The 16,109-nt window shown below is 35.8% G+C and overlaps 1 protein-coding gene across 4 annotated transcripts in view; it reads left to right on the top strand.

Moving 5' to 3' along the window:
• The window catches only part of LOC140517012 (P2R1A-PPP2R2A-interacting phosphatase regulator 1-like), a 54,076-nt gene that overhangs the window by 1,180 nt on the left and 36,787 nt on the right, over positions 1-16,109 (top strand). For all 4 annotated transcript variants that reach the window (XM_072627848.1, XM_072627849.1, XM_072627851.1 and 1 more), the window contains exon 2: positions 2,927-3,005. In XM_072627848.1, coding sequence (XP_072483949.1) covers positions 2,927-3,005 — 79 coding nt within the window. The remainder of the gene's footprint in view (positions 1-2,926; positions 3,006-16,109) is intronic.

Raw genomic sequence — 16,109 nt, 5'->3', positions numbered from 1 at the left:
ACTCCATAGTACACCACAGAAACATACAACAATAATTCTCAAAAAATACATTTAGGCCAATAATGCTGAACCACATAAATCACAAAATATGAAAATCCTCAAACATTAGAAACATAGTAAACAATAAGGTAAATAAAAGATTAAACAATTAATTTTAGCAATTCAAAAATTGCCACCAGAATTTTTACCTAAACAAATCCAATAATTCATAGAAACAGCTAACTGTCTAATAAAACAAAGGAGATTCTTACATTCAAAATTAACAGTTAACAGGAAGGACAAATAGATGCACGTAGAACCTAATATATTTTATGTGACAAACAGAGAAATTCACATGTGCAATAAAACATTAACCAAATCTCTTTTTGTAATATGATAAAATAAGCACTTTCTCAGTTATGACTGTATATACATACATATATGCACATATGCACAAATATATGTATATAAATATGTATTGACCATTTCAATCTACTTATACTAACCCTAAATTTTTACCTGTGAAGTGTACCACTATGATGTCTTCTGACTCTGCCATGTATAAAAATCTCTATCCTGGCTTTCCCTTTTTCTTTCTTTTTGTTTTTTTTCTTCTTCACATTTGGGTTACTATTTCCTTCTCCATTTCATTTTACAGATAATGAAATTGAAGTAAGAAAGATTAAATGATTTGGCCAGGTTCGTACAGGTATTGAGTGACTAAAGCTGTTTTGAACTAAAGTCTTTCTGATTCCATGCCCAGTCCTCTTCAGCCCACTTTGCCACCTAATTGTGTTTCATTCTTTAAAATTAACAAAAAAAATTATCAAGTACTTATTTTGTGCCAAGTGCTATGAAACATACTTCAATTCAAAAGAAAGACCAAAATCATAGTCTCTGTCCCCAAGAAATTACTAACAACACAGGAGTAACTGCATAGATAGAAGATATATACAGTAAATGAAACATAGGCTGTGAAACATAAAACAATGAAACTGAGAAAGCCGTTATAGAAAAAGTAAGATTTAAGCTGAATGTTGAAAAAAGGATTTTGATATTGAACACACAGAACATGGAGTTTTTTTTTCTTTTGAAGGAACAGCATGTAAGTATTGTAGTTAAATTGTAAAATTCATAGAAGGTAGTAAGAGAACTTAGTAGGAATTGTGAAGACCTTTAAATTTTAAAACCTTGACATAAAATTTGATACTACAGATAATAAGGAGCCATAATAATTTAAAGAGATAAGAGAGTGAAATGGTGAAACCAAACATTACAAATATCACTTTTGCAAGTGATTGTTATCAAGGAAGGTCAGGAGATTAGAGGCAGAGGAGAGTACCAAAAGATAGTAATGACGGAGTGAAGTTAACTTACAAAGATAGAAGAATCAGAGATAAATGCAATATTTTAGACTGGAAAAATTATCCATCAACATTTGATGAACAGCACCAGATGTTTTGAGAAAATTTCATAATTAAGAAACCTTTTATGGTTTTGGGAAGAAACACTTTTTGAATTAAGAAAATTGGAAGGCTGTGTAAGAACATTTATATTGAGATACATGGAATGTTCAGAAAAGATAATTGCCTCTCTTCTGAAAGCTTGATGAGTCCTTTTTTATGACTACTCATTTGCATTTGGTATCCATGTAGTCACATCCATATGATAAGCCTTCTTTACAGATGAAAGTGGAATGGGCAGTTGAGAACAGTTGTCATGAAGACTGAAGCAGGCCCTGTTGAACACTTACAGCTCAGTCAGACATTCATTGCATGCCAAACCATTACCAGCATTGTTGACTTTTGGCACTGAACTTTGATGACTAAAAGATACAGTGCAGGTGACCACTTTGTACATCTAAAGAAAGCAGCTATTCACTTGGATACAGCTTTGCATGTTGATTTGATTTTTCTCCCCAGAATTGCAGTCTAGGGCTCATAGACTGGGTTCATTTGAGTTTTCCCTGCTTGTGAAATTGGTTGATAAAAGATCTGGCTCTGAGTCAGTAACTTGATACTGCCAAGATATAAGTAAAGAGAAAGTTGTTTTTACTGATTTTATATATATTCATTATGTGGTCTTTCAGAATTATTTTTCAAAATAAGATCAGTTCCCCAAAACTAGGAAGAAAGTCAACCATGATTAAGTCAAATAAAATTATTAAATTAATTAAGTCTTGTCAATTGTAGCTATAATGAAAAAGTGATGTAAAAACTTACTAATAGGTAGGCAGTCCTTATCAGGAAATAAGTCTGACTCTATAGGGTAGATGTACTAAAAAAATATGATACTTGAGTGCACATTATACATTTGGAGAGGGCAGTTTGTGGCTGGTGTTTTTAGATGCCCTATTTTGTTTTACATTTTGATTTCCAAATTCTGTCCTCCTTCCACCATTCTCTCTTCGTTGAAATGCTAAGCAATGAGATGTTAATTATACATGTGCAATTATGTAAAACATTTCCATGCTGGTCATTTTGTACAAGAGGACTCAAGTAAAGGAAAAAAATGAAGGTGAAAAATAACATTTGATCAATATCAGTTCTTCTGGCGGTGCATAGTCTTTTGGGTTTGGATCATTATGTTGCTGAGAAGAGCTGAGTCATTCATAATTTTTCATTTTACAATATAGCTGTTACTGTTTACAATATGCTAGGTCTACCTACTTTTACTTTACTTTTATCAGCTTATGCAAGTCTTTCTACATTTTCTGAAATCATCCTGCTTGTCATTTCTTATAGCAGAATAATATTCCATTACAATCACATACTACAATTTGTTTAGCTCCCCAGTTGATAGATGAATGCCCTACTTAGAATTAGCAAATTATCATAAAAATTTGGTTCATTCTATAATGATATTATGTAGAGCAAATAATAAGGTGGAATAATTGGGAATAACAGCTTTTATAACAAAAGTTTATTTTTACCTTTTTTTCCCTCAGTGATAATTCACAGGTGTTTCAAAATGACATCTTTCAACCTCGAAGGAATAGCACAACAGTTATGAATCGTCACAATTTGGTAAGAAAAGTTATATCACTAAATTTCCTAAGACCATTTTAGCTCAGAATGTAACAAGGCCTGTGTAAGGTAGTCTTGGCAAGTGACAATGAATTCTTTTCCAGTAGCAATCCATGAAATCAAAGGAGAAGTTACACTTGTCATCAGCTCTTCTCTGAAGCTGTAACAAAATTGCATCCATCTCTTCCTCCTTTCCTCTTTCTCTCCTCCCTCCTTCCTCCATTTTACTCCTCCCTCTCTCCATACTTAGCTCCCTCCTTGTATCTCTTCCTTCATCTCTTAATTTCCAAAATGTAACATGTTAGGCACTGGAAGACAAGCCAAGATAATTAATTAGGGCCTGGTTCCTGTTCTCATAAAGCAGTAGGGATATAATGCAAACACAAGATCACAGTAATACATAATTAAATTATAGGTACTCATTATTACAATTGAAAATGAAATACAATAAATCAACAAGTGTTTATTATGTCCCATGTGTGATACATGTACATAGCTAGGTGGTACAATGGATAGAGCTTTGACTTTGCATTTAGGAAGGCTCATGCTCATGAATTCAAATCCAGTATCAGACACTTACTAGTTGTGAGATCCTAGACAAGTCACTTAATGCTGTTTGCCTCACTTTCCTGTAAAATGAGCTGGAGAAGGAAATGGCAAGCCTTTCCATTATCTTTGCCAAAAAAAACCCAAATAGGCTTACTAAAAATTGGACACAACCTGAAATGACTTAACAAATTGATACCTTCTGACTTTTTGCAAGATGGACTGTTACTTCACAGGATTTCCACCTCTTCCGTTTCCCCACTGTGAATTCTTACTTTTCTCTTAAAGATCAACCTTAACCCCCAATGACTCTGTTTTCAGACCAAGCTTGGTCACTCTTTAGGGCCTGATTAACTCAGAATGAATGCAGATAACAATTGTTTCTGTTTTTGTAAGGAACCCAGGTCTAGAAGATATTCTTTGCTTCATCTGTTTATTAAGGCGTAATTATTGAATGGGTTGCCCTTAGCTTGAAAAGGCCAAGGTCCTCCAGCATCCTGGCCCATCTCCAGTTATCTCAGTTATCTCAGTTCATGTCTGCCCACTGGACCCAGATGCCTGTGGAGGAGATAGTGAGGCTGGTGACCTTTCAGTGACTCCCTCACTTAAATCCAATTCATTTATATGTCATGACATCACCTCCCTGATGGAGAACAAGGCATAAACAGAAACCTTACTTATAACCAACAAACAAAACAGTTAAACAAAAAGGAGTGAGAGAAGGGAATTACCTATATTTTGTTATCTGTTCTGTTTTTCATTTACATTATTGTTATTAATAGAGGCATTGTATATGTTGCTATCTTAGTTTTAGTTTTTCACTCTGCATCAGTTCATACAAGCATTTTTACATTCTTTGAATTCTTCATATTTTTGCTTTTGTACAGTACATTGTTACCCCACAGAATGAATTGGCACCATATGTTATTTTCAGGGTCTTGTTAACACACACACACACACACACACACACACACACACACACACATTCTTTACATAATTCAGGATCTTCTTAGGAATGGTTGAAGCTACTGACAAGCATGCTTGAATTCCTGAAGACCTTCCAACACTGGCTATTTTGCTTCTATATCATCTTTCCTAATTTCATAGCCATTTCCCAAAATGGTCATCTACTTTGTTTCCAGTTTGAGGAGGTACTGCAGAAATGCTGTATGACTTCTCTTTCTTTTGATGTTTTCATGCATAAGTCTAGCAGTAAGATTGCTGGACATTTCTATCCCCTCTAAGCATAGTCAATAAACTATGTTCCAGACCTGGTGCTAAGCACTGGGGAAAAATATGAAAAAGAAGAGTCTGTATCAACAAAGAGTTTACAATCAATCTAATGGGGGAGGAGCGGTAGGAAGTATCTACCCTGAAGGTTCAGAGGTCAAAGAAATCCTAGGCTGTACAGCTAGAAAAGAATTCAGATACATATTTCAATTCTGTCTTTAGATATAGGAAAAGGAGTTCTTGACTACGTCATATTGATAGAATGACAGAGTACTAATGAGGAAATACCCCACACTGTTTTCACTTGTACCTCTGTTATCAGCAGTTGAGAGCAGTCTTTCATGTAGTTAATAGTTACAACAAGCTGACAATCCAATATACTTCTATTATTTGGCATGTACAGAACTTGTCTAAGATATCAAGATGTTATTCAAAAAAACTTAATGCAAAGATTTCCCTATCATTGAATACTAATAGTTGATATACAACTGAAATGTTTGCATTTCCTATTTGCAGTTATTATGCTGGTTTAATAGGATTTTGAATTCAGTTCATTTTATTTTTAGGTCCACATCTTCTTCCTCCCTCATTTATTTCTTTAGCTCCTATGTTTTCCAGCCTTTTTTTTTTTTAACAGGAATGGGTGTGGTGTTTTGTACAAAGCTTTTCGTGTATGTATTTAAATAATTTTCTCTCGATTTCTGCTGAGCCCAGCATGGTCATAGCATATGATCTTGGTGATGTACTGGTGTCTTCTTATTTCTCTTATTTTCTTTACTTAAAATGCTTGCATCAAAATTAGAGTTATTTCTGCAACTATCTCTGTTTTGACTTCACCTGTTTGAGGTGTCAGTACCATATTTGTGCCATAGGAAGAATTTGGTAAGATCTTTTCTTAAACTATTTTTTTTTTGTTTATTTAGCATTGGAATTGATTGTTTTTTAAATGTTTGTTAGAATTCATTTGTAAATACATCTTGTCCTAAGCTTTGTTTTTCCTTTGGGAATCTGTCTTGCTTAATTTCTTTAGCAGTGAAAGTGTTATTTAAGGGTTGTGTTAAACTGTGTTATTTGGTTAAGCTGAGTAATTTGTACTTGTGTGAAGATTGATCCATTTCATTTATATTGTCAGTATTATTGGCATATAGTTGGATAAAATAGTTCCTAATCACTGCTTTTCTTTCTTTATCAGTTGCAAATTCATTGTTTTCATTTTTGATACAGATAACTTAGTTTTCTTCTTTTTATTAAATTAGCGTGAGTTTATAAAAGCTTACCTTTCTGTCCTTCTTCTCACTGTCCCTCCCCAAACCCCAATATTATTTACTAGTTCATTTTTTAAAAAATCCTCAAACTTTCAATTTTTTAAATCCCTCTTTTGATTTTCAGGATGTCTACTTTAGTATGCAATTTTTTTAAATGTTTAAATTTGTTTTCTAGCTTTTAAGTTGTATTCCTTGTTTGTTGATCTGCTCTTTTTCTCTTTTATTGATGACTTTATAAATTTTTACCTGAGTACCGTTTTGACCGCATCTCACAGACTTTGGTATATTGTCTCATTGTGATCATTATCTGTAATGAAATCGTTGATTATTTCTGTAATTTCTTTGCTGACCTTCCAGTCTTTGTGGTTGAGTTATATAGTTTGCAGTTATATATATACACACACATACACACACACATCTTTTCTTCAAAGGCATTATGAGATACATTTAATATTTTTGTTCTGCATTTATTTTTGAAGTTTTTATACTCCAATTGGGTTTCACTAATCAAAAATTTTACACATCTTAAATTTTAAATTTGTCTTAAAAACCAAGCACTAGAGATTATCATCTAAACAAATTCCTGGTTTAGGTACTCCATACTCAGTTTACATTTTACATAGACATAACAACTTTAACAAAGTGAAGGGCCACACCATTTGGGTGTTTATTTTAAACTCTCCTTAATCTAAGCCACCCCTGGGTGGGGATGGGGCCAACTCCTCTCCTTTTACTTTAGAAAGTTAACATCTCTGAGCATTTCCAGTTCTGATTAGATTGTAAGAAGTCTTTCTGTAATGACTGGATTTCAAAAGGAAGGGGGGGTGATGGGGCCAGGAGACTTTTTTGTCTTAAAATTCCTGGTCTCCATTATCTTGTCTCTTCTCTTCCAAACCTCCCAGAAAGCCTGAAGTTGTTACAGCAGATTAGTTTACAAATATAAATTTGGTAGGTAGGCCTTTCAAAAATCATACAAAAGATTCATACGACAAATATTTTCCTCTTTTACAAACAATTTACAATTTGTCACAAAACCCTCATGAGCCTAATTGGCAGCAGTTACAAGACATAAAACCAAGGCCTTCTCACATTTGGCCATAAGTTTTCTTTTTACATATTTTTGTAAATTTGGTTGATTCCTAGCAAAAAACAATTTTAGTTAACAATGAATTTTCTAATATAACAACATTTAGATTTACTTAAAAACTTAAACTATTTAAGTTTACTTAAAACTTTAAATGAACCATTACCCATTCAGCTGAATGCATCTCCACATCACTTTGCACAATAACCTTACCATGTGGGCTTATATACTCTTTATCACCTTGATCAGATAAAGTCATCTTAAATTTGATTGAGCTGTTAACTATGTTAAATCAAGTTAAGTGATTTTTCTTTCTCTCTTCTGAAAATACTTCCTCACACCCTCAGTACTTACTGAAACTGACCCATTCAGAGTCATTCAGCTTCCCAAGTCTCTCAGTCCCATTACTCAGATTGTCTACTTCCTTCACATCTTTAACTACAACTTTCTGCACTAGAATCCTCTTCTAGCTTAAAGCAAAGAAGTTAACTCTACCATTATGTAATGAACATCAGTATTTTCATCACTTACTTACAAATTTCTATCTCATCCTTTATAAATCTCTCTCTATATGTAATCAATGCATTAAATTAATATTACATCTAACAAATACCCTTTACAATCATAAATGCCATATAACAGTATCATTTTCTACCTAATGCTGATAGGAAGAGCATTTTCAGATGCTGCTTATTATTCTTTCAGGACAAATTTTAACTTGAAATCTTATCAAAACTGAATTTTGTAATCACTACTGATAAACATCTTTTATTGTCAAACACTTTTGCTACTTACAAGAAAACTTTCTGCGCTCCTCTTTTTTGAGTCAAGTCTTGTCTGCATTCACAAACAAATGGAAAGGCTTTCCAGTTCATGTCTCATTGTGGGTAAGACAGGAAATGATTGGATGCTAGTTAGCCTGCCTTTCTTTTAGTTTGAGAGGGGGAGATAAGTTCCCCTCAGCCTTCCTGCTCTTACTGGCTGGCTGCCTTACAAAGTGTCAGAGAAGACAGAGACATAGACTTTCATTCACACACAACCACATACAGACAAAACATAACAAATCATTTTCACCCAATTTTGAATTTTGATTTCCTCATCCTCTTGGTTGCTGACCTAAAGAGTGTAGGCGGGCTTGTAGGACATCTCCCACAAGACTTCTGTACTGCTTTATCAACTCAAAAGAGTCCTATGTAGGTGACTTCCTCCAGGGTCTTGGAGGATTGGTGCTTTGGCCAGATCATGCCTCCTTTAATATCTTTATGACCTCATACGAAACAACAATACTTGATCATTTTCTTTTTATCTTTTCCTTTGTATTTTAGTACCTCATTTCAATTCTGTAATCTATTTCCCAGGGGACTGTTTACCCATATACTCTGACTATGCTCTGGAGAGCAAGTTTGGACTGCTCCTTACCCATTTTGCCTGAGGATGATCAGCTGATCCTTCCAGCATGGTGGGATAGCTCCCAACCAGCAGTCACCCAGTATCGTTCTTGGGGGTCCTTGCCTTGGGATTTAGACCCTTAAAATTTGGATAGAAGCTGTCTGCAGTCTCCCTGAGTCTAAGACGCAACAAATAACACCCAGACCCACAAGTGCTCTGGGTCTGGATTATGCGCTTAAAGCAAAGAAGTTAACTCTACCATTATGTAGTGAACATCAATATTTTCATCACTTACTTACCTCTGGGTTATGCCCACATAAGTTACCTGACTGGCAAAATCAAACAACTGGTCACAGTTTCAGAGCTTCAGACACCCTACACTTCCAGTTTTACCGAGTTCCTCCTCTTTGGCTCATTAGTTCACAGACAGGGAGGTCTGGCACTCAGTTGCAAGGACCATTAGAGAAAATCCCTCAGCCGGCACCTGCCCTTGAACTGAAGCACTGACCATCTTTCTGGGAAGTCATGTGATTCTGGACCAAGAGCCCAAGACACTGTTTGGTCTCAAAGTATAAACAGAAAGTCCTTTATGTGGTTCTTGGGAGAAGCGGGCATCACTTTCCCCTGAGCAGAGGAAGAGAGGCACAGTACAGAAGCAGATGCGTGGTTGTGTACTAGAAAACCACAAAACTCCCTTTACCCTTTTGTTCAAGAGTCTGAGCAAGCAGTCTTATTTTCAGAAATGAGGAAATAGGTTAAGCAAATTTGGGCAGAGGGACTACAGGTGGTTTCACAACTTCAAGTTTCCCTATATCATTTGATTTTTGAGAAATTGAAAGTCAGGTCTCAAATCTGATCTACTTGAGATTTAAGTTCTTCAGAAGTTTTCACCACCCTTCACACTCATCTTGAATCCAGAGATTGTGTGTCAGATACTTGATTCAGCTCTGATCTTTGCACTGGGAATGCTTTGGAAGTCCTCTATTTCATTAAAATCCCTTTTTCCTCTGAAAGGATTTTACTCAGTTTTGCTCAGATTCTTGCTTGTGAGCCTTGATCTGTTGCCTTCTGGAATATCATATACCAACCTTTCTGTTTAAGTGGTGGCTGTATGGCTACATCATACTGTAATTTCTTCTTTCTAGCTGTTTCCACCGGTTTTCACTTGACCTTAGAGCTCTGAATTTTGGCTATAATATTTCTGGGAGTTTACCCTTGCGGGGAGGTCTCTTTCAGGAGGTGATAAGTAGATTCTATTTCCACTTTGGCCTGTGCGTCAGAGAGATCTGGGCGATTTTCTTTTGTGACTTCTCGAGTTACTAGCTGTGGAGAAGTCATTTTCTTCATTGAGGCTTTGAACTTTTCCCATGAGCTGTTAAATTTTCCCTTAATACGTTGCTTTCCTGGGTCTGACCTCACTTATTTTTCTTGCCTTTGCTTCTCTCATTGGATATTTAAAATAATTTTTTATCTCCTTTTAGAGATTTCTTTTAATTCTTTTTGGAAATTTCTCTTTGTGTCTAAGATGCATTTATCTTTATGGTTTTACATGTAAATATGTTGAAGTCATTCTGTGTTCACATCTTGAGATTGTTTGTTGGCATCATAGTTCTTGGTTGATGTGTTTGTGTTTGCTTTTCTTTCCAGCCTGTTTTCTTGTCTTTGGACTTGATCTGTACACTGCAGGGAGGGAGGGAGAAAGATGTTTGGCCTGAAGTTCTGTTCTCTAAATTTCTTCTGTTTTGATACTGCTAACATGGGGGCTGGCAAGGAAAAGGAAAACAATAAGTTATGTGTGTGTGTGTGTGTTTGCATTTGCATGTGTGTGCTCTGGACAGCTTACTTTTAAATTTCACTTATAAAAGAGAAACTAAGCCCCACTTACATCTGTATACATATATTTTGAAGAATACCATACTCCCGATTTTGGTAATCATAGTCAACAAAGAAGCTACCTTGTAACTGATTTTTTTAAATCTTCAATTTCAACGTGCTTTTCCCTACTTCATTATCCTGCTGGAGATTTAGGTAAAAGAGACGTTTCAACTTAACAGCATAAGCTACAACATATTTTTGGAGCTCCCCCACCCAGCTCTCCATACGCAGTGTCCCTCTAACTTTGTTGGGAACTTCTTATTTTCTCTCTGGTCGGTGATGGTGGTAGAGTTTTCACTTGAGAAGCAAGTGAAAATTTATCTTAAACCCCACAGAAGAATTAACAGTATACCGAAGGGTCTTTTTGATGCATAGATGCCATGGCAAATGAGAAAAAAACTGACTTGCTCTTGAAAGAATGACAGTTAAAACAACAACAAAGGCAGGAGAGAGGGGCCATAATTTCTATGTGAAAACTGGTGAATAGAGATTGTGAGCTATGTTGGCTCAATGTTTTGGTCCCTGCTTTGCTTTTGTCAAAAGTGTCTCAGCTAAATGCCAGGAAGTCTTATTAACCATTTACTCTCCCACTCTGTAATATATATGTGAATACCGAGAATTTAATTTGGCCCTAATACGGTAAAGTTTAAATGGGACTTTTTTTTTCCCTGGGGAAAAGATTTTCTCTCAGAACTAGATAAATCTAACCAAAATATAAATGATGAAGAAACTAAGGAAATGAATAAAATTTTAGATAAGTTACGTATGATAGATATCTGGAGAGAATTGAAAGGAATCGAAAGGAGTACAACTTGTCCTCCACAGTTTAGGGTACTTTTTTTTTTTTTTTACCGAGATTGACCATGTATTAGTACATTAAAATTTTACACTTAGAAGGAGAAATTTTGAAAAACCATAATGCAATAAAAATGATATTTAATTAGAAACCACAGAAACATAGATTAAAAACTAATCGGAAATTAAACAACCCAATCTTAAAGAATGAGTAGGTTAAAAAACAAACTGTAGAAACAGTTAATAATTTCATTAAGGAGAATGACAACAATGAGATAACATATCAGAATACTGAAAAAAACAGTGATTAGAGGGAAATGTTTATCTCTAAATACTTACATCAGTAAAATGGAGAAAGAGCAGAGTAATGATTTGGACACACAGTTAAATAGAAAGCAGAACAAAAGCAAATTAAAAATCCCCAATTAAACAGTAATTTGGAAATCTTAAAAAGTAAAGGGAGACTAATGACATCGAGAGTAAAAAAAACCCATTGAGTTAATTAATAAAGCTACGAGTTGGTTTTATGAACAAAAAACAAAATAGATAAGCAATTGGTTAATTTGGTTAAAAAGAGAAGAAAACCAAATCATTAGTATTAAAAATAAGCAGGGTGATTATACCACATATAAAGATGGAATTAAAGCAATAATAAGCAGTTCATTTGCCAGATTATATGCCAATACATTTAACAATTTAAACAATATGCAAGAATATTTGCAAAAATATAAATTGCCTATGTTAGCAGAAGGGGCAATGGAACATCTATATAGATCTCTTTCAGTAAAAGACATTGAACAGACCATACATGAACTTCCTGAGAGAAAACCACCAGGACCAGATGGATTAGCAAGTGAATTCTATCAAACATTTAAAGATCAACTAATTCTAATATTAAATAAACCATTTGGCATAACTGGTAAAGAAGGGATTCTACTTAACTCCTTTTGTGAAGCAAATATGATAACTGATGCCTAAACCAGCAAAAGTAAAAACAGAAAAAAGGAAATTATAGACCAATTTCATTAAATACTAGCTAAAACATTACCACAGTCTCTTAAAAGATCAAATATTATGATCAAGTGAGACTTTAACATAAAAGAAAACCAATTACCATAACTGACTACATCAATGATAAAGGTAAAAAAAAAAAATCACATGATTATATCAATGGATGCAGAAAATAAACACGCACCCCTATTAAAAACACTTGAAAGCACACATGGATTTGTCCTCAAACTGATTTAAAAAAATTAAATTCATAAAAACTGATAAAATAAAAAGCATTTATCTCAAAACCATCAGCAAGCATTATCTGCATTGGGGATAAACTAAAGGCCTCCCCAGTGAGATGAAGTGTGAAACAAGGATGCCCACTGTCACCAATATTGTTTTAATAATCTTTTGGAAGTCCTAGCAATAGCAATAAGAGAAGAAAAAGAAATGGGAAGAATCAGAATGAGGAATGAGGTGGTAAAACTATCGCTTTTTGCAGACAATGCAAGGACATTCCTGGAAAATCCCGAAGGTTCAACTAAACGGTTAGTTGAGAGAATTAATAATTTTATTGAAGTAGCAATATATAAAGGAAATCCACATAAATCATCAGTATTCCTATGTAGCACAAACAAAACTCTGCAAGAAGTGATAGTAAAAAATACCCCATTTTAAATGACTCTAGGGGTCTCAGCAGTACAAAAAACCTGGGAGTATACCTGCCCAAACAAACCCAGGAAATACATGTAAAGAAAATAAAAACAAAAACAGCTTTTTATACAAATAAAATCAGATTTAAATAATGTCAAGGCGAGTATAATTAATGAAAGTGGTAATTTTGCCATCAGCGCCATCACTGACATTGTTAAATGTCAATTTAATTAAACTACCCAACAATTAAGTTACCTAACGAAAGTACTTACTGAGTTGGAAAAAAAATTATAAAAGAATCATTTGGAAAAACAGGAGTATCAAAGGAAGTAATGAAAAAAAGCATAAAGGAATGAGGTTTAGCAGTATCAGATTTTACATTATATTTTGAGGCAGTAATTATCAAAATTATCTGGTACTGGCCAAGAAACAGAAATGTAGATGAGTAGAAGAGAGTAGGTGTGTAATTTGCAGCAGCAAATAATTATAAATAAATATAGTAATCCAAATATATGTTAAAACCTTAAGATTTGGGGGTAAGAATTCATTATTTGGTTAAAAAAATTCTTGGGAAAAATGGAAAGCAGCATGGCAGAAATGGGGCATTTAGGGTATCTCACACCATTTGCCAAGGCAAGATCAGAATGGATACATGACCCAGATATAAAGAGACAATTTTCAAAGAAAATTAGAGGAACATGGAACACATAGCATATCAAACTTGTGAACAGGGAAACATTTTGTGAATAAACAAAGAGATGGAGGTAGAGTTATGTGTAAAGTGCACAGTTTCAGTTACATTAAATTAAAAAGTTCTTGTACAAGTAAAATAAATACAGCTGGAGCAGAAGAAAAGCAGAAAATTGGGGATATAATTTTTGTAAAATTTTAAGGTTTATCAGGTAAAGGTCTCCTATCAAAAAATATAGAGAGAATTTTGTGAAATCTGTGAAAATATGAGTCACTCCCCAACTGATAAATGGTCAAAGGATATGAGCAGGCAGTTTTCCAATGAAATCAAGATAATTTATAGTTATGTGGGTGGCGGTGGTGGTGGTGGTGGTGGTGGTGGTGGTGGTTGTCCTTCCTTCTCAAAGAGGACCAAAATGATAATACTATGACAAAGTCAAGTTTCAGTGTGTCCAGCTGTGGCCGAGTAGATCAATATGAACTCAGAATGCTCTACCACAGATCGGGCACAAAAAGTCCACGTGAATATTTGGGGTGGATACTCTAAATGTGTACTTGATGTTGCGCTTCTCCTGAGCTGGTTCAATTTTGCTTTGCTCATAGAGCACAGCACCTTTTCTGATGTGGGTATATTGTGCTGAGTCGTCCTGCCCCAGTGTCTCCCATGTCACACAGTCTCAGAGTTCTTGAGAGAAACCTTGAGAGTGTCCTTGTATCACTTCTTCTGACCACCGTGTGATCGCCTGCCCTGTGTGAGTTCTCCCTAAGATAGTCTTTTTGGCAAGCGTATGTTTTGCATTCAAACAACATGGCCAGCCCATCTGAGTTGCACTCTCGGAAGCATAGTTTGAATGCTTAGTAGTTTAGCTGGAGTAAGGACCTCAGTGTCTGGTACCGTGGTTCAATTTCCTGGCATGGTGCTGATAGACTGTCCATGTTTCACAGGCGTACAACAACTAGGCTAGCACCGTGCTGACTTTGTATTGCTGACCTCACTGCTGTAGTTATTAATAAATGCCCTAAGTCATTATTGATTAGAGACATGCAGATTAGAACAACCTTGAGCTATCATTTTACAGCTTCCGGCCTGAATAAAATGATGGAAGGGGGAAATGACAACTCTTGGAAGGGATGTGGAAAAATTGGCACACTGATTCATTGTTGGTGGAATTGTGAACTGATACAACCATTTTGTAGAGCCATCTGGAATTATGCCCAAAGAATTATTAAACTACTAATACGCCCTTGGCCCAGCAATACCACTGCTTGGTCTATTTCCGAAGATGATTAGGGAAAAAGGGAAAAGATCTTATATGTTCTAAAATAGCTTAAAGCGGCTCTCTTTGTGGTAGCAAAGAATTGGACATTGGGAATGGCCAAACAAGTTACGGTAAATGATTGTGACGGAATATTACTGTGTTATAAAAAATAATGAGCTCAGTGATTTTAGAAAAACGTGAAAAGTCTTGCACAAAATAGTGAAGAGTGAAGTGAGCAGAACTAAGAGACTATGGTATGCAGGAATAACAGTATTGTTTTAATAATGACTTTGAGGAGGCAGAGTCAAGATGGCAGAGGAAAGACAGGGACTCACCTGAGCTCTCCCCCAAACCCCACCAAATACCTTTAAAAATGACTAAAATATTCTAGAACAGCAGAAGCTACAAAAAGACAAAGTGAGGCAAATTTCAGGCCCAAGACAACCTGGAAGGTCGACAGGAAAAGTCTGTTGCTCCAGGCTGAGAGAGGAGTGCAGTCCATTCCCAGTCCCAGCACTTTCCCAACTGCAGAAATCCAGGAGCAGGCCTTGGGCGGGACTGCAGTGCCAGTGGCACAGCCGTGGCAGTGGTGGCTGCTTCCAGAGCTCTCAGCCCGGAGACGGTAAGAGGATTGAGTCAATGGTCAAAAGGAGATAGCTAGCACTAGGGTAGGACTCTGTTGCTTTGCCAGTGCTTGGATCTCGGCTGCAGTACCAGGGTGAGGAGAAGGGCTGGCATGGTGGAGCTTGTGGTGGCAGTGGAGAGGGAATCTTCTTCACAGTTTAAAGGCAGAAAAAAGTGCTTGTGGTCACTCACTGACCAGAGCACAGGTCAAGAGAGGGGTAAACAGCTCTGCTTAGATCATACCTCCTTGGAAGAATGGAAAACTTGCAAGTTCCTGGAAGCTACCCCCTTGGAAGCAGAGTCCAAGCTTATCACAGAGCCAAACTATGGGGAAATTTGGAATTGGCTGGGAAAATGAGCAAACAGTGAAAAAACCCTCTGACTCTTATACAAGGAATATCAGAACACACACTCGGGAGAAGACCACAAAGTCGAAGCTCCTACATTCAAAGCTTCCCCGAAAAATGTGAATTGGTCTTGGGCCATGGAAGAGCTCAAAAAGAATTTGGAAAATCAAGTAAGAGAAGAGAAGAGGAAAAATTGGAAAGGGAAATGAGAGTGATGCAAGGGAATCATGAAAACAAGGCTAAAGGAGACTCCCCAAAATACTGAAAAATACTTAAAAATAGACTAGGCCAAATGCTAAAAGAGGTCCAAAAAGCCAGTGGGGAGAAGAATCCCTTAAAAGGCAGAGTTGGCA

Source organism: Notamacropus eugenii (genome assembly GCF_028372415.1).
Source record: "Notamacropus eugenii isolate mMacEug1 chromosome Y unlocalized genomic scaffold, mMacEug1.pri_v2 SUPER_Y_unloc_4, whole genome shotgun sequence".
NCBI lineage: Eukaryota > Metazoa > Chordata > Mammalia > Diprotodontia > Macropodidae > Notamacropus > Notamacropus eugenii.
Note: the sequence above shows the minus strand (reverse complement) of the source record. Positions and strands in the feature narration are given on the sequence as shown.